At 60.0% G+C, this 18,511-nt stretch overlaps 2 protein-coding genes across 2 annotated transcripts; one reads left to right on the top strand and one right to left on the bottom strand.

Annotated features, from left to right (window-relative positions):
* Positions 1-3,660: 3,660 nt before the first annotated feature.
* On the bottom strand, positions 3,661-4,401 carry LOC119248183 (proteoglycan 4-like). Its single transcript, XM_037515162.1, has one exon. The coding sequence runs from the start codon at positions 4,399-4,401 to the stop codon at positions 3,661-3,663; it is 741 nt and encodes a 246-aa protein (XP_037371059.1).
* A 4,894-nt stretch (positions 4,402-9,295) lies between these two features.
* On the top strand, positions 9,296-17,367 carry KDELR3 (KDEL endoplasmic reticulum protein retention receptor 3). The gene is made up of 5 exons (XM_037513576.2): positions 9,296-9,462; positions 11,658-11,758; positions 14,833-14,991; positions 15,565-15,817; positions 16,474-17,367. Exons 1-5 carry the CDS (start codon positions 9,372-9,374, stop codon positions 16,512-16,514), a joined length of 645 nt encoding a protein of 214 aa, XP_037369473.1. The 5' UTR covers positions 9,296-9,371; the 3' UTR covers positions 16,515-17,367.
* The last annotated feature ends 1,144 nt before the right edge of the window (positions 17,368-18,511 follow it).

Genomic DNA, 18,511 nt, shown 5'->3' with positions numbered 1-18,511 from the left:
ACCTCCCCAGCCAGCAGAGCTTCCCCGGAGCTTGGCCGCCCGACCAGCCCCAGCTCAGAGAGGGAGACCCCAGGCACCCCAAAGCCGAACTGAGAACGGACTGAATGTGAAACTCCTGCAAGCTGATACCTGAGGATGTCCCAGGGCAGCAGCTGCCAGGACCAGTGCCCTCCCCCCGCAGAGAAGGAGCCAGTCCTTGGGCCTCCTCTTCGGGGTCCCCCGACCCCCAAACATACCCAGCCATACACCCACAGACTCCAGAACACACGGACGCTTTCATACCGCTCTGCCTTGGCACGTGCCCCCTGCCTGGCATGCCCTTCCTCCTCTCTGCCCAGAGAATTCCTGTTTCTCTCCAAGTTTCTCTCCAGCCTCCAGGCCACCTCCCCGGCTGGCCTCCGATGCCCCTGCAGATGCCACCCTCAGCCACTCGGTCATCCCTCCAGTACCGGGTGCTGCCTGCAGTCGGGCCAAACTGGGCTCAGGAGCACTTATCACCACATGACCTTGAGTCAGCTTTATTTAACCTATCTGTGAAACGGGGGCCCGAAGTTCCCCCATGGTGGGACAGATCCAGCAAGGTGGAGGTGCCAGAAATGCACAGCTGTGGGTAGGTGCCCAGTGCCCGGGCAGCCCCGCCTCAGGCCTCCCTTCGGGTCTTCACAGGTGTCTGCTCCCCGCCCACCTCCCGTGACCAGCTGGGCCCCCACAGGCCCCCCAGGAGCGCTGATCTGTGGTGCAAATCCTGGGCGCATGTGTGAATGGGGAGACTCAGCCCAAGGCACATGAGGACCTGGCCTGGCTGGCGGCTGCCCTGAAACTACTAGGGAGTGTGGGGTGCAGGGAAGGCAGGACAGAGGGAAAGATGAACACAGGACACCTGTTGCTGTGGGTCAGAACTGAGGTGGGTACAAGGTTAAGGGAGGGGCAGGGGTTTGGGGAGAGAAGTCTGTGGGCTCTGATGTCACAAGGTGGAGAGACTTCTGGAAACGGTCACCTTGCTGGTTGTGTCATGTGAGGAGCGTCTGTGGGAACCCGCTGTTACTCCAGGAGGGAGGGGCTCAGGGAGTCCAGGAAAGAATGTTCCTTCTCCACGCGCCCACTCTGGGCCTCAGTCTCCTCTCGTGTAAAGCCGGGAGGATAATGCCCATTTGGAGGGAGACTGAAGACTCAGGAAGAAGTTGCCATTGCCTGTGCCAGGTTGGAGTAGCTTCTACTGAGTCGGGCAGGTGGGAGGGAGATGATGTGCAGAGGACGACATGAGTGTGTGTGGGGGGGCTCCTCTCTGGACATCAGTGGCCCTTCTTTTATGGGACAGCCTTTTTTTATGTTAGCTGCTGTCATCAGGTAACACAGTAGCACCCCCAGATGGAGTGAGAAGCCCCCCTTGAGCGCACACTGTTACCCAGCAGTACTCCAGGTCTTCACAGGTTGTGTCTCATTCAGTCCTTACCAGAACTCTATGATGAGGCACTTGTTACCCACGGGGAAACTGAGGCAGGCGTTGTATGGCTAGGAGGGGTGTAGCCTGGTGGCTGGGAATAACTCCCGGGAGGGGTAAGACTGGCTCTGAAGTTTGATGGAAATGATGGTAAAACCTGCGGCCGTCTCCTTGGGTGAGGAAACCACCTGGACGGGGCTGGGGGTCCCCCTCGTCAGTCAAGGAGCAGGCGCAGCCAGAGCTCGGAGCAGCTTGGCCACTAGGTCTGGAGAAAGGCCGCTGGGACCCATAGAGGCTCATGGCGGTGCCCGGCCTCTGGGTGGGACCCGCTGGCCCCGAGGCCTGTGCAGGGGGCGGGCCTGGAGGGGAGGGGCTTGGGCCGGCCAGGGGGACAGCTGGCAGGGGGGCAGGGCAGCTTCAAATAAATGCCAGTTGGCGTCCAGCGGCTGGCTTTTGGCTCCTCAGAGCCGGCCAGACCATCCTACAGATGGGGCTAACTGAGGCAGCCCTTCTGCTGAGGAGAAATCAGACCCGGGCACAGCTGGCCTGCCTGGGGCGCAGAGCCCCGGCCGCCCCCTGGATGAGGCCTGGAGGTGAGGAAAGGGGCGCCGTGGAGTCCGGAGGGCCAGGACCCCTCCCAGCAGGCTGGGCCCTGGGGATGGGGAATAGAGGGGGTCTGTCCCGCCCTCTGCTCCCACCCTCGCCCACCCCCCAGCACTCAGTAGTCACCAGGGTGGAATATTTTAGCACCTATAGAAAAACCGCCACAGACGGCCGTGGCAGCTGTTGCTAAGGAGACGCTCCCAAAATAGCCCCCTCCGCCAACCTTTCCCGCTGCTGCTCCTGCTGTGGGGAGGGGAGGAGACCAGGCAGGGAGGGGGTGGCACACGAGAGCCCTGGCCCCAGGTTCACCCACCCACCCTTGCCCCTGGGGCCCGCACCAGCCAAAGCCCAGGGCGAGACTAAGATCTGAGCAGCCACAGGTCCGCAGAGGGGCCGGCGCTGGCCCGTCCACGCCCGAGCAGAGGCCCAGTCCTCAGCTGGCAGACGAAGGTCACCGAGGGGGGGGGAATACAGGGGACATGGCGGGGAAGGGGCCCCGCACTCAGGACCCCAGCACACTCTCTCACGTCCACTGGTGCACAGCACACGTGCCAGCCACGGAGGCCCACCTCGCAGGCAGCGCGCCAGCAGACAGCGGTGCCAGGTGAGCGCCTGAGCTCCAGATCCTCGGTGCTCGCCCACCAGCGCCCGCCACGCGGCCCTCAGTGCACACACTGACACACACGCATCCCAGTACACACAGCGGTGTGCATGCCCAGCACACGCACACATACAGCCTGGTGTAGACGTGCCCTCACGCGTGCAATGTACACACAACCGACCAACACCCAGCACAGGGCGCTCGCAGGGCGTGGAGTGTGCCACACAGGGCGCTCGCAGGGCGTGGAGTGTGCCACCCAGGGTCTCTGTCCAGGGCCCGCGACCCGGGCCGCCAGCCTTGCCGTGGAGCAGGGGGCCCCACGCCACCACAGCGGCGGGTGAGGGTGCTGTGCCTGTGCACCCTCTAAGCCGATGTTCCGGGGGCCTTGCCTGGACGGGGTGATTCGGTGGGTGGGTGGGGGAGGAAGCTCTCACCTGCAGACTGGAAACCTCTGGGTCTGGAAAGTTCTGAGCCCCAGGGTCCCTGTGTGGGCGTCACCAGGGCTGCGGTGGGGCCGGGGGTGCTGGTGCGGACGAGGAGCAACAGGGTGGCGACACTGCTGGCCCTTGGCCGGGCACAGCCCTTGACAGTGTATCGGGCCCGGGTTCAGGGTTACTCCACGTGCCTGTGCGGCGACCCGAGGCAGGGGTGGGGGTGCCCCCCAGGGGGTGCGGCCGGAGAGGGGGCTTGAGGGGACTTGCGACCACACAGAAGTCACCAGCGCGCCCGCGCCCGGCCCTGCCCGCGGGGGAAGGAGGCCGGGCGCAGCGCTGGGTGCATCCCCGCCTGGCCCCGCCACGGCGGCAGCAGCCCAGCCCCGCGGCCCTCGCGGAGCGCCCGGCGACTGCCCGCTCGGCCTGCGCCCAGGCAGGCGCGGCGGCGCGGGCGCCCTCGAGCGCCGGCACAAGGACGCCGCGCGCGGACTCGCGCCCGCACCCGGCCCGCCGCGGGTTCGGCCCGCCTCGCCGCGTGGCTCCGGTTCGCCATCCGGTTCCGGGTCTTCGCTCGCGCCTCGTCACTCGGGGGACGCGGAGAGCGGCTCGCGGTTGCCGTGGGAACCTCGCCTGCGCCCCGCGCACGACTCCGGCGCAGGGTGCTGGGCGCAGGGTGCTGGGCGCTGGGCGCAGGGTGCTGGGCGCAGGGTGCTGGGCGCTGGGCGCAGGGTGCTGGGCGCAGGGTGCTGGGCGCAGGGTGCTGGGCGCTGGGCGCAGGGTGCTGGGCGCAGGGTGCTGGGCGCTGGGCGCAGGGTGCTGGGTGCAGGGTGCTGGGCGCTGGGCGCAGGCTGCTGGGCGCTGGGTGCAGGGTGCTGGGCGCAGGGTGCTGGGCGCAGGGTGCTGGGCGCTGGGCGCAGGGTGCTGGGCGCTGGGCGCTGGGTGCAGGGTGCTGGGCGCAGGGTGCTGGGCGCTGGGCGCTGGGTGCTGGGCGCAGGGTGCTGGGCGCAGGGTGCTGGGCGCTGGGCGCAGGGTGCTGGGCGCAGGGTGCAGGGTGCTGGGCGCAGGGTGCTGGGCGCAGGGTGCAGGGTGCTGGGCGCAGGGTGCTGGGCGCTGGGCGCAGGGTGCTGGGCGCAGGGCGCAGGGTGCTGGGCGCAGGGTGCTGGGCGCAGGGTGCTGGGCGCTGGGTGCTGGGCGCAGGGCGCTGGGCGTTGGACGCTGGGCGCTGGGTGCCCGCGCCGCGTGCCGGGAGCAGCGGTGGGCGCTACTGCCAGGCGCCCGCCGCGAGGGGAGGGGGCGTCGGGCGGGCTTAGGACGCTTCTCATCTTGAGGTGGCGTTCGCAGAGTAAGGTGCGCGTCTGCAGAGCACAACGCGTGAATTTTCACATGTTTCTAAAACCCGTGCAGCCACCGCTGGGATCAAGACGCAGCACCCTGCCAGCACCCCAGAAGGCCCCCCGCGGCCGCGAGGTTATTTTTAATTGTCTTTTTTGCACTTCTCCGGGAATAAACCCCCAAGGAGGCGGCGGCTTCTGAGCGCGCAGGGCTCCCGTGTTGTGTCTGCTCCCGGCTCTGCTTTGCTGGACACGCTTTGTTCTCCGCAGGGGCGCAAGCAAGTGGCCTCTGTGGCGTGGTTTACTCCTTGCAAAGCGCTTTAGAGGCCTTGCTAGGTTTGACCGCCACAGCTACCCTAGAAAGGCAGTACTGGGGTTCTCTCCAGCTTACTGAGGAAAATACTACTCCAGGAGAGATGAAATAAACTGCCTAAATTCGGAGAGCCGGTAGTTGGCGGACCCTGAGACTTGGAACAAAGATCTGCCTAACCTGGACACTCGTCCATTTGCTTCCCCCCAACCTCTCTTCCTTTCATTGGCCTTTCTTAGAGTAGCCCCAGGGGCCCACCCAGTCCCCCAAGACCCGTGCAAAGAAAGTGCTGGGAGAGTGTTGGGTGGTATTTCTGACCTTTGCACTCATAACTCCTCCTACATGGGATTCTACTCTCCTCCCCCAGGTTTTGTTTTTGAGGAAAGCTCCTACTCATCCTGCAAAACCCATCAGGGCAGACTTTGAAGCCTTCCTAACTGCGATTCTCCCTCAGCACTCCCCCCAAGCTAAGGCAAGCGCCCTTCTCTGCACCACATTCAACCAGGAGCAGGCATCACTTCCCTCGGTGCCCCAGGATTCCTCAAGGTTGTGTCCAAGTTCAATCTGCAAGATGTGTGGTGCACAACTGGTGGTTAAGAAATGTACTTCGGGGCCTCCCCGGTGGCGCAGCGGTTGAGCGCTGGGTTGCGAAGCTGCCCGCGGCCTCTGCAGCGCCGGTTTGATCCCCAGCTGCTCCCCGGCCACAGGAGGAGGGTCCCACATGGCGCGCAGACCTCTCCTGCCGCCCGCTGCTCCCCTCAGCAGTGTACTTCGGTCCTTCTGCCTGCTCTGCTCCCTGCTCTGGCTCTGGTGAATTCTCTCAGCCTCCCGCGCTTCTGACTGTACCCAGTGCATGTATAAACAAAACAAACAAACAAACAAATAAATAAATAAATAAAACATGCCTCTATTAAAAAAAAAAGAGTAAAAAAAAAAAAAAAAAGAAATGTACTTCGGGGCCTCCCTGGTGGCCTAGGGGTTGAGTCTCAGCGCTATCACCATGGAGGTCTGAGTTCCATCCCTGGCCAGGGAGCTGACCCACATGGCGCAGCAGACCTCTCGTCTCCCTGCTGCTCCCCTCAGCAGTGTATTTCAGTAGATCCGCCTGCTCTCCCCCACTCTGTCTCTGGTGAATCCTCTTACCCCCTGCACCTCTGGCCTACACCCCAGTTCTTTTTAAATATTTATTTATTTATACAAGCACTGGGTACAGTCAGAAGTGCGGGAGGGTGAGAGAATTCACCAGAGCCAGAGCGGGGAGCAGAGCAGGCAGAAGGACCGAAGTACACTGCTGAGGGGAGCAGCGGGCGGCAGGAGAGGTCTGTGCGCCATGTGGGACCCTCGCCCTGCGGCCGGGGATCGAACCAGCGCTGCAGAGGCTGCGGGCAGCTTCCCAACCCAGCGCTCAACCGCTGCACCACCGGGGAGGCCCTACACCCCAGTTCTTATATGCAAAAATAAAAATTAAAAAAAGAAAGAAATGTGCTCGGATTGAAAGCAGAGGAGGGGTTTGGAACCTTGGTTTCCCACTCTGTGAAATGGAGTCCTCCACTGTGCCTGCTGCTGTCACTCAAAAGATACTGCAGAGGTGGGGCAAGGAGCTTCTCCAGCCCCTGGAACAGAACCGCGGGCAGGAAAAGACTGCCCTCTGCCCAAGCCCTGCAGAGGCGGGAAGGTCTCTGCCGCCACTTCCGGGCTGGGTGGGCCCTCGGGGCTACTGGGAAGCCTTCCTTCCTTCCTTCCTTCCTTCAGCCAGGAGCGTCCATCCTCCCAGGCCAGCAAGGGGGCAGTGAGGTGATGGGTGTCCTCAGATGGTGACTTCCACTTTCCCGCCACGCTGTCCTCCCACGCAGGGCCCAGGAGCCTGCAGGATGCCGGACACCGTGATGACATGTAATAAGGGCCAGAGCAGGAAGGAAGAAGGATCACAGACACCTTTTTTTTCCTATAGTTGAGCAACTCCCCCATACATCTGACTCTGAACACACACTTTGCTTTGTTAAAGAGGGGAAAGCATCCTTGACCTTTGAGCCTAAGGAAATTGCCCTCATGGCTCCCATTCCTTGTGTTCCTAGAGCAGACACTTTGTGAGTATCAGGAAGGGGAGGCTCAGCGGGGTGAGGAGTGAGGTGTCAGGGAGCTGCCCCAAACCACCCCGTGGCAGGGACAGATAGTGTCTGATGGGGCAGGAGGTCAGAGCCAAGGGTTTTAAATGAGTGAGAGGTTTTCCCTCTTCCCCCTGGGGAGAGCGGTGGACTCCGGGGAAGGGCATCTATGGGACCTGGGGCAACGAGGGACAGTTTGAGTCTTTGTCTCCTTTTCTGTAAAGTGGGGGTGACGAGCTCCCTGTCTTGAGATACAGGGGATATCAGTTTCACAGGGTGACTGGGGGGAGCACCTGTGCACAGGACCAAGTACTTCTGTCTTCATTGTTCCCATTTAACTGACGGGAAAGTTGAGGTCTGAGGGGGACAAGTAGGCAGGTGCAGGCCGAGGTCTTGGCCCTGAGGTCACCCAGCCTGGTGGTGTCCCCTCCACAGGCCTCCCCGGCCCAGGTCAGGGCCCCTGGGAGAGGAAGAGGAGATGGCAGCCTTGTCCCACCCCTGCTGGCAGCTGGGGCTGCTTCCCAGGAGACAGATGTTTCACCAAATGGCAAATGCACGTGCTTTTCCCTGGCTTGGGGAGAAGGTGGGCGCGGAGCAGGAGATGCCAGCTGGTGGGGCAGAGAGAACCGCAGCCATACCTGAGGGATTTAAATAGCCACTGCCTTCTCTGGGCACGGGCTGGGGGGGAGGCGTCTGGGCGGGGTTGTGGGGGGAGCAGGGAACAAACAAGGGGCCCATTCAGAAGCTGCCCAGGGCCTGGCTCTCCTCGCACAGCGAATCCAGCACATCGCACCTTCCTGAGCCTCAGGAGCCTGTCACCCCAAAGCCTGCCTCAGGGCGCCCATTCAGGAGGAACAGAGAGAACCCTCACGGCACTCAGCCATGGCTGTTACTTGAGGGTATTCTTATCCCAACCTCCTGGCCAGGACAGGCGTCCCCACGGCAGCCTCCCTGACAAATGGGTGCCCACCATCTGCTCCCTACCTCTCACAACCGGGAGCCGGTCATCGTGCTTGACAACCCATAGGGTAAGGGGACGATTTAACTGCATGAGCAAAGTCTAGAGTCAGAGCGTGTGTTGGAAGCCAGGCTCTACTACTTAATGGCTGTGTGACCTTGGGCAAGTTACTTAACCACTCTGTGCTTCAGCTTCCCCTTTGTAAAGTGGGACCAATGATAGTACCTCCCTCGTAGAGGTGTTTAGATTAATGCCCCTCAAACTCCCACAGGCACACAAGTCCCTGGGGCCTAGTTCAAGTGCAGATTCCGATTCTGCAGGCCCAGGGCTGGCCTGAGAGTCTGCATTCCCAGCAGGCGGTACAGAGGCCGCTAGCCCTTGGGCCTCAGAGTACTTGAATCTCAAAGTACTGTCCTGCCCTCAGCGTCACGATGAGGGGGCTGAGGCTCACAGATAAGGGAGGCACAGAGTTCATCACGGGAAAGCCTCTGACTGCGCAGGGAGCGGGAGGAGGCCCCAGTTCAGGGCCAGGTGAGGAGCCTGTGTGGGGCCCGGGCCGGGTGGTGGGGAGGGCCCTGGGCTGACGGCACCCGCAGACGCAGAGACCAGGGCCCAGAGAGGATGGCCGAGCTGCTTAAGCCACACAGCACAGGGCGGCTCCCCAGGGGGTCCTTCACCCCTCCCGCATCCAGCCCGCTGCCCACACCCTGCACCCCCAGCGTCCCTCTGGCTGTGCTGCTCTGTGCCCGCTAGTCCTACCAGGAAGAGGGAGGCCAGCGAGGGCCGGGGTCCTCCAGGGTGGCTGCTTTCACACCCTCAGGAGCCCATTTGATGGAAGAGACAACCGCGCCAAGAGAGGAAGGCGCTGGGGCCCTGGTGGGAATCAGGACCTGCGCCCCCAAACCCGGCTACCTGTCCACCTGAGCCGGGTCAGGTGGGGACAAGGTAACACCCCGAGTTAACAGTTGAGAGGGAGGAGGAATCCGCGCCAGCTCCTCTCCTCGCCCCACCCTCCCCTTCCCCAGAAGGAGGGGCTCAAGCCCCACGACAGACAACAGCGGCGGGTCCCGTTCACGGGGTGCTTCCAGCCGGCTAGGTTCCCCCAGCACCGCCCTCCAGCCCCACTTGGCCCCGACGCCAGTGTCTCCAGCCCGTGTCCAGAGGTGGCAGGGGGGCCCAGGGTTTTGCCCAGGACCCGTTCGGGGTGGGGAGGGGCCTTGGGGGGCCCTAGACGCCGGAGGGAGGGGCGGGCGGCTCCCCCCTCCCGCCGAAGCCCCCCCAGCTTTCCAGGAGCTCCGACCCGGGCCGGGCCGGGGCGGGAGGGGGGTCGGGGGGCACGGAGGGGGTGGGGGGAGGGGCGCGGGGGGGCGGGGGCCGGCCGGGAGGGGCCCGGGCGGGGGCCGGGGGCGGGCTCTGGGCGCGGCGCTTCCTGGCTCCCCGCGGCCGGCCTGGCCACGTCACCGGCCGGGAGGGCGCGGGCGGGCGCCGGGCGGAGCGCGGGACCCAGAGCCGCGGAGACGTGGCAGCCGCTTCGGCCGCCGCCGAGTTCCCCGGAGTTGGCCGCGCGGGCGCCGGCGCCGGCCGCACCATGAACGTGTTCCGGATCCTGGGCGACCTGAGCCACCTCCTGGCCATGATCCTGCTCCTGGGGAAGATCTGGAGGTCCAAGTGCTGCGCCGGTGAGGGGCGCCCGCGGGAGGCGAGGGGCCCGCGGGCCTGGGCCACCTCGCCGCGGGCCTGGGTCACCTCGCCGCGGGCCTCGCCGCGGGCCCACCTCGCCGTGGCCCCGGGGCCAAGCCTGCAGGGCTGGGGCAGAGGGTGCGCCTGGATGTTCTGGGTGGGGCCCTCGGCTCGGGGGACCTGACACTTTTTGCACAACTCTTTGGAAGAAAGCGTCAAACCGCACAATATCAAAGAAAGAGGCCCCGGGGGCTGTGGAAGGAGGGTGGGCTTGTGCCTCCATCTCCCCCATCCCCTCGGCCCCTGCTCGCTGGGAGAGGACAGGAACAGGGGAAGTGACACCCCTCCCTCCCTCGGCTCCCCTGGGCCAGCACTCCCTTGAGGCCCCAGGGCTGTCCCCTGCGCCTGCGCCGGGGCCCAGGGTGGGAGTGGGAGGTGGTGGTGAGGGTGGCACACAGGAAGCGTGCCCAGCTCTCAGGGTCTTCCCTCCCTGCCCCACTCTCCCCTGCTCCCTCCCAGAGGTCCCCCCTACCCCAGAAAGCTGGGCCAGCTTCCTCCTGCTGCCTGCACCTGGCAGAGGCTGCTGTGACACGCCAGAAGGGACACAGGCCTGGCCAGGTGAACAGAGGCCTAAGGAGCAGAGAGGGGTCCCCCCTTTGTCCAGTACTCTTGACTGCCTTGCCCGGGGGTGGAGAAGTTTCTGGGCTGGCCTGGCGGCAGCCAGACACACCAAGTGGGAGTGAGGCCGCCCCAGCCTCCTGCAGTGGCTCTGTCGGCTGGTGTCCCGGAGGTGCCCACCGTGTGTGGGGCATGGGACTCCAGACATGCACGCAGGCGCCTCCTGGGAGCCAAGGGGCAGAGTGGACCCCTGAAGGGGTCACCCAGAAAGGGTGTGCTATGTGGGGGACACGGGGGTGCAAAGCCCAGAGGTGACGGAGGGAGGGGTGAGCAGCGCAGTCTGAGGGTGACGCTATGGAAGATGAGTCTGGAGTCTGGCCTGGGCGGGGGCCAGGGGGTGGGGTCCAGTGGTGAATGGGCCTTGTCTGGCAGGCCAGAGAGTTGGGCCTGGGGTGCCCTGCAAAGTGTGGGAGCCAGGGAGGGGGCTCGGAAGGGGACCTAAAGCAGGAGGGAACAGCACAGGTCTGCTAAGATCTGAGGAGTCGAGGGACCAGAGGGGGTGCTAGCCTGGCGGCCCCGAGGAACAGAACCTGCTGTGACCTCCATCACTGACTTGCTGTGGTGCCCTGGGTCTCAGTTTCCCCACCTGTCAGGTAGGAGTGAGGGCTGCACCTGGTCGGTGGGCCCCAAGTGCCTGGGACTCCTCGGGGATCTGGTGAGGATCCGGCTCAGGCCTTCTCTGTCCTGACCTTCATGGCTGACTTGCTTTGGTGGGAATTATTCGTTGCTTTCAAGAACGTGGAAACCGTCCAAGTGCTAAGGAAAGTGTGAGTAGAGGAGCTGCCGGGCCGAGCCTGGAGAGAGCAGCAGGGCTGCCTCCTGGAGCCTCCTCAATGGGGCTGAGGTCTCAAGTAGGTTGTCCTGACACAGGCCTAGCCCAGAACTGGCACTGGGTCAGTCCTGCCCCCCACAGGCTCCTCACCACAGCCGGCCCCACTGCAACCCTCATCCCTCAGAGTGCCAGGAGGGCCTCCAGGAGGCACTTATGTCTCCTGTCTCTCCGTCTGGGGGGGGGGGTCCCATTTTGTAGATGGGGAGTATGAGGCTCAGACTGCCCTGCAGGCAGGAAGCTGGTACGTGCCCCCAGCCCCTCCAGAATGTTCCCCGGGCCTACCTCCCTTCACCTGCACTGTGCTCCCTGGCAAATCAGCTCCTTGTCAAGTCCGAGGGTTGTTTCCCAAAGGATGGAGCTTTGAGGACTCTCAGTGAGGACTCTCAGTGGAGCAAAGAGTGGCCTCAACACCTGTCCCCACAATCAGTCCCCCACCCCAACACCTTCCCCAGAGCAAGCGCCAAGATAGCCACACACCGGGGCACCGGGAATGGGAGACTGGGAGGCCGGTTCTGGCCTCAGGAGACAGCAGGGCCTGGAGTGAGGGAAGGGTGTTTCCAACACCCAGGGTGACGTGCCCTGGACCCCCGGAGGCCTTTCTGACTCCAGGCTCAGGGCCTCGTGAGCTGCACGCGTGGGCCTGCGTGTCCGCGTCTCACTGTCGCCTGTCCCCTCTGGTCACAGGCATCTCTGGGAAGAGCCAGATCCTGTTTGCTCTTGTCTTCACCACGAGGTACCTGGACCTGTTCACCAACTTCATCTCCATCTACAATACAGTAATGAAGGTGAGTGGGGGGGGGGGCGACCATGGCAGTGGGGCCTGCCGAGCTCCCCCAAACCCAGGCAGTGAGTTTGAGAACTCAGGCTGTGGAGCCAGGCTGCTCAGCAGCCGTGGGGCCTGGGCGCAGCAAGGCCTTTGACCCCTGTGTACCTCAGTTTCCTCATCTGCAAAATGAAGAGAATTCTAGCTGGTATCAGAGTTTTGCTGCAGTGAGGGAACAGAGGAGGTGCCACCGTAAACATTCAGTGAAGGTTTGCCGTTCGAACCTGCGCTTTCGGTGAAGTGATTTGTCCTTCTGCCCAGCGCCTATTTATTGAGCGCCTGCTGTGTGCCGGTTAGAGATCTCGGTCCCTGTTCTGGAAACTTCATACTAATTGGGATGACAGCTAATCCAACATGCAAGAAAAGCTTTGGTTAGGGTTAGGGGTCAGGCCATGAAATAATTAAAATAGGTGATGCGGGCCTCCCTGGTGGCGCAGCGGGTTGAGCACAGCGCTGTGAAGCTGTCCGCAGCCTCTGCAGTGCTGGTTCGATTCCCGGTCGGCCAGGGAGAAACTGACATGGCGCACACACCTCTCCTGTCTCGCCCGCTGCTCCCCTCAGCAGTGTACTTCGGTCCTTCTGCCTGTTCTGCTCCCCACTCTGTCTCTGGTCAATTCTCTCACCCTCCCGTGCCTCTGGCTTGTACCCCAGTGCTTGTATAAATAAATACATCTTAAAAAAAAAAAAAAAGAAATGTTAAAAAAATTAAAATAGGTGATGTTTCCCTTTAATCATAAAATAGTTCTAAAGACAGGGTCATGTGATAGAGAAGGTGTAGGGGCTGCTGCAGGGAGTGTCCTCTGGAAGGGCCTCTCTGGAGAGGTGTGAGGTGACGGCTAAGCCGAGATATGAGTGACACGAGGATCCGGCCTGTGAAGAGCAGAGGAAGAGCATATGCAGAGGAATAATAGATGCAGAGTCCCTCAGACAGGAACAAGCTGGGTGCCCACGATGCACGGGCCGAAGAAGGTCAGCCTTGTGGGAGCTCAGCAGGCTCGGGCCGCTGTGGGGGGAGCTGCTGACAGAGGCTGGGGAGGCAGATAGGGCAGGTTCACAGTTTGGGTTTGATTTTGCGGTAAGAAGCAGCTGCTTTGAAGCCTGGCCCTGTTGTGCAGGAGAGACTGGGCGCCTCTCCTACTCCCATGTCCCGGGCCCTGGGCTGTAACTGCTAGGTCCTGTGGAGGGAAGGCATTTTTTTGAATTTTAACTGTCCATCCCAGCTCTTTTTTTTTTTTTAAAGATTTATTTTTATTTATTTGTTTATACATGCACTGGGGACAGTCAGAAGCGCAGGAGGGTGAGAGAATTCACCAGAGCCAGAGTGGGGAGCAGAGCAGGCAGAAGGACCGAGGTACACTGCTGAGGGGAGCAGCGGGTGGCAGGAGAGGTCTGCGCGCCATGTGGGACCCTCCTCCGGTGGCCGGGGAGCGGCCGGGGAGCAGCCGGGGATCGAACCGGGGAGCAGCCGGGGATCGAACCGGCTGCCGCAGAGGCTGCGGGCAGCATCGCAACCCAGCGCTCAACCGCTGCGCCACCGGGGAGGCCCCCATCCCAGCTCTTTAAAGCGACCTGGTTTAGTGGAAGGAGCCCAGAATTCAGTCCTTACCAGTGCTGGTAACACAGACAGTAAAGAGTTATTTTAACAAGCCTCTCCTCACCCCCTTGCAACATGAAATCTGGAGGTGGACGGTCCAGATCCAGGGTGCCATCTCCTGCTCTGCATTTCTCCTGTGACCTTGCTTCACGGGTGTGTCTCTGTGCAGCTGCTCAGAAGGGTCCCCATCCTTGGTTTAACATTCCACTGTTGCTCTCTTGACATTCTTAATGTTAATAGACGCTCTACAAATTACATAGCTGGTCCTGAATGTGAGATCTATCCTCGCGTTGCCTGACACAAAGTGGGTGCTGAAGCTCCTACCATCATGCCACACTCTGGGCAGGAAGGATCTTGCTCCTAGGAGACATGGAGTGGCGGATGCTGTCACCTACAGGGCGCTGAACTCGGTGGAGGCTTTAGTCTGAGGTCCTGCAATCACTGTCTACTTAAATTCAAGACATACACAGCGAGTATCACCTGCTTAGTTCGGGTCTCTGCCCAAGGGTCTGACTTGGGCAGTGCTGGCAGGGACTGCAGATCTGGCTCCTCGCATGGCTGAATGGGGTCTCAGAACCTCAAAGAAGCCAGTTTCCACATTTATGAAATGAAGAAGTGATGTCCTCTTCATTGATTCACCCCTTCAGTCCAGCACTTGTTTGTGCTGGGCTGTGATTTCGGGGCTGGGGGGTTCCGCGGTGGACAGGGCACGGACCTTGCTCACAGAGGAGACTGACTGGTGCAGGGACATTTATCAAATGGTCACAGTGGCCATGAGTTTTCCCCATGGGGCTGCGGTGGCAGAGCACGTGTGCCTCATTGTCGTGAAAGAGGCCTTGAGAAGATAACCTGACCTGAAGTACAAGTAGTTCAGTGTGGCCCAAGACCCAGCAGCAGTGGCACTATGTGGGAACTTGCCAGAAATGCAGCTTCTCAGGCCCACTACTAAATCAGAAACGGGGAAGGGGCAGCCGCCAGTGATTCTGATGCACACTCAGGTTTGAGACCCTCCAGCGTGGGTCAGAGGCCCAGTCACCGCCTGCGAGAAGACGGCCATCGCGTGACGGGACCCTGATGCAGACGAGGGAGGGAGGTTTGGAGAGCCCTGGGGTGGGGTGGGGTGTGGTGACACCCACCTGAGGTGTGACCCTATGCCTTTGGATTACACTCAGTGCAGACGTTACCGCAATTTAAAAAACAGTTAAGTGAAAGCTCTGGAATACCACTGTCGCCTCCACTGAAAACCAACTCCGGTTTATCGCCTAGGGCTCTGCAGCGGGTTTCAGTCTTCACGTAGCACTCTCAGGCCCAATTAGCAGCACAAAGTGACTGAACAAATTAACACGCTGGGCCCCAGAGCCACTGCACACACACTCCAGGGCGCCCTGAAGCCCAGCAATAGGCCGGAGGCCACTCGGCAAGCCCCACGTGTCTCCCCCTAGGTGGTTTTCCTCCTCTGCGCCTACATCACCGTGTACATGATCTACGGGAAATTTCGGAAAACCTTTGACAGTGAGAACGATACTTTCCGCCTGGAGTTTCTTCTGGTCCCAGTCATTGGCCTCTCCTTCCTTGAGAACTACAACTTCACGCCCCTGGAGGTAAGGCCAGGGACACCGAGTGACCCCAGCCTGCTCCCCAATCTCCCTCCCTCCGGCCCCCCGGCGGGGTCTGGCCTTCCATGCCGTGACCATCCTTCACGCTGTGCAGAGACTCGGGTAGAAACGCTACACACGCCTCCGCTGCCTCCCGCGGAGCGGCTCACCAGGCTCAGGGGAGCCGCCCACCTGGCTGATGTGCGCACCCGGAGTGCAGTGAGGGCTTCGGCTCAGTGGGGCTGGGGCTGGGGTCTAAGAATCTGTGGGGCAAGATGCATCCCATTAGATTCTGATGCTGGCTCCATGGCCTTAGTGAAGGCCGGTTTATGTTTGGCAACAATTGAAAGTTATGTTCTATATAAATGTTCTTGCTATGTTGTGGGGGGAAGCATGTTTGTTTTAAAAAGTATTCTGTATTTAGAGAGGGCTGGGATGATTATAGTCCAAACATTTTGAGGATTTTTTTTTACTTCACTAGATTCTTTCCAATAAACTATGTTGGTGATTAAGTTCTCTTATGAGATGGTCCCTCCTGGGTCTTGACCAGCCTCCTCGGACCACTTCTCTCTGACGCAGATCCTCTGGACCTTCTCCATCTACCTGGAGTCGGTGGCCATCCTGCCCCAGCTCTTCATGATCAGCAAGACTGGCGAGGCCGAGACCATCACGACTCACTACCTGTTCTTCCTTGGGCTGTACCGGGCCCTCTACCTGGCTAACTGGATCAGGCGGTACCAGACCGAGAATTTCTATGACCAGATCGCAGTGGTGTCTGGGGTAGTACAAACCATCTTCTACTGTGACTTCTTTTACCTGTATGTGACCAAAGGTAGGTGCTGGGAGAGGTGTTGCTGCACTGGGCTAGGGAGTTACCAGTTAGGTTGTAATGGCACTGAGGAAGTGCCATGAATATAGCGTCTATGTATTACGCACACGCCGTGCAGAGAAGACGTCTGACATGCTTGCTTAGGAAAATGTAGCACACTCTAGGGAAAACAGCTTCTGCAGTCTCTAAAGCTGGAACCAGCTTGCTGTGATCAAGGACAAAAAGGCTAGTGTGGTCAGACGTGTAAACCTGATGGTGTCAGGGCCCAGCAGTCACGTCAGCCTTCACCAGCCTGAAGGGTTTGCACTGCACTCGGGTAGACAGGGCAGCTACCAGAGGGGTCATCTACAAAACCACCCCACTGGCTGCTACGTGGGGTGAAGCTGTGGAAGCAGCTCCCTGCCAAACTGTTCAGCGAGGTCATCCATGCAAACAGGGACATGGACAGTCAGGAGGAACTGGGGGCGGCGTGGCTAGTGGAGGAATGGAGGCCGATGCTGAATGCACAGCCTGTAACCAAGGTGGGGTGTCTGTCCTTGACCTGCTAAGGTCCCCCTTTGACATCTGAAATCCCGTCGTGATCTGGGCACTAGAAGCAAGGGGCCAAGCCGTCCCATCAAGGAGTAGGGTGAACTCATTTCATGTCCATTTCCTTCCAGTCCTCAAAGGAAAGAAGTTAAGCCTTCCGATGCCAATTTGAGGACCCTCGGATGCTCTACACCTCAGCCAGGACTTGGGGCAAACCATTTCTTTTCCCGGGCAACTCCATGCAGGGCTCCAGCCAGATGCTACAGTGAAACACCAGGAGAATGCGCAGTGCGGACGTCAGCCAGGCTGTGCACCGGCTTCCGCAGAGGAAGCCTAGTCTGGGCTAATTATTAGTTCTGGTGCCTCACAGTGTTAACGGAAACCCCAGGTACTAGCCCACGAGCAACCAACCAACAGCTCCTCAGGTCCCAATGTGAGACTCATGCTCCAAATGAAGAGCAGGGCTCAAGCATCAGACAACACTGTGGTATAATTTTCATTTTCTCGGTAGATCGATGTTAGAATCGATACAAAGGTGCTATCTGGCAGGCGCGCGATGTTATTTCACTCCTAACCTGCCTTGAAGCCACAGGCAAACCAAATTTACAAGCTCTGGCTAGACCGGCTTCCAGCGCACCTTAGAAGTTGATCAGGCCTCGTTACCACGGCCACGGCGGCCCAGCACACACACCTCCCCCCAGGTGGGCACCGCTAGGGCTGTTTTACTAGAGGACGCGCAGCCGAGCCCTTTACGAGGCTTGTTGCTTTGTGACAAATTTCTGCACTACAACCAATGACCCCCCGTTCACATTTTCTGGTGCTAGCCAAGGCACTCACTCAATCCAACACCCCCAAACTTGGTCTTAACACAGGTAAAAATGGGAAAAGGACTATTGCTGGACTAGTCAGATTGTTTTCAAGCAATAAAAAGTTCACACCTTATTGTCAACAGTGTTTTATTTATACCTACAAAAGAAAACAAGATGGTATCAAAAGGACAATTTACAAACCGAGAATAGTAACATAGCTCTTAGCATCCTGCGCCTGCACATCACACATCTACAAATCTTTCAAGTCTTAACGCAACAGGAATGTGTTCAGAGACCAGCCAGGACATGACAGAGAGCACTGACCCCGAGCGAGAGCCACCAACCTTTCAGACGAGAGAAGTCCACATGCACGGCTAGGGAGGGGCTGGGGAGCAACAGCCCCACAGCCTGACATTGGAATCCTTTCCCTAAGTGAGTTTCAATCATGACTGCAAATAATTAGCATCAAATAGGACTCTTCAAGGTCTGAAGCGAAGGCAGGGCCTCAATTGTGAGTGTGAGACATGGAGGCAGGAAGCTACGCTAGAAAGCAACACAGGAAACTACTAGATTTCAGCTGTGTTCAGTCCACAATAGCTTCTGCCATTTAGGATTTGCTATTGTTCTGATTTTATAACCACAGCCTCCCCGAGGGAGAAAAGGGAAGCAAGCGGCAGGCCAGAGGCCCCTGCTTGCCCAGAGACCCCAAAGGGATGCTTTGAAGACCTGCAAGAGAGGAGGACACCCCCTTTGGTTTAAATAAAACAAAAAACCCCAGAATTTTGATGTAGGAAGAAATGTTCACGATGCACAGTCGTGCCTGGACAGGTGGGGGGAGGAGGGATACTTTGGTTTGAGGGCACAGAACAGTTCTGCCTGTGCCGACCATCCTCCCTCAGCCTCAGTGTCTGTAGAAAGGGGGAAATGAGAAAAAAGAAAGCAGAAGGGGAAAAAGATGTCGAAGTTTTACAAGCACAAATTTCTGCGCGTGCTGACAACCTACCTGTATGTGGCACATTCAACCATACTTTCAGACCCCTGAAGAACTTCAAAAGGAAAGACCAAAACCCTCAAGTATTTAGACCTTACAAACCAGAAAGCACTCTCAGGCCTCAGCCCAAGGGGCACCTTGCCTCTTTACGTTGTGAGCGAACAATACTGGTGACAACACGAAGGAAGAAGGCAGCCCCACACAGGACGCAGAGAGGTTTTGGGGGCTGTGACCTCCCTAGCCTCTCCTGGCGATGAGACAGAACCCTTCCCAGGCCCACCTGCTACAGTCTGCCTCGGAAGCCAGTATCGCCACGAAGGGGACAAACTCACCTACCTTTAGATGGAGGAAAAAGAAAAGGACCTGGGC

The sequence above is a fragment of the Talpa occidentalis genome, unplaced genomic scaffold, assembly GCF_014898055.3.
Source record: "Talpa occidentalis isolate TD23 unplaced genomic scaffold, MPIMG_talOcc4v2.1 talOcc4.16, whole genome shotgun sequence".
NCBI lineage: Eukaryota > Metazoa > Chordata > Mammalia > Eulipotyphla > Talpidae > Talpa > Talpa occidentalis.
Note: the sequence above shows the minus strand (reverse complement) of the source record. Positions and strands in the feature narration are given on the sequence as shown.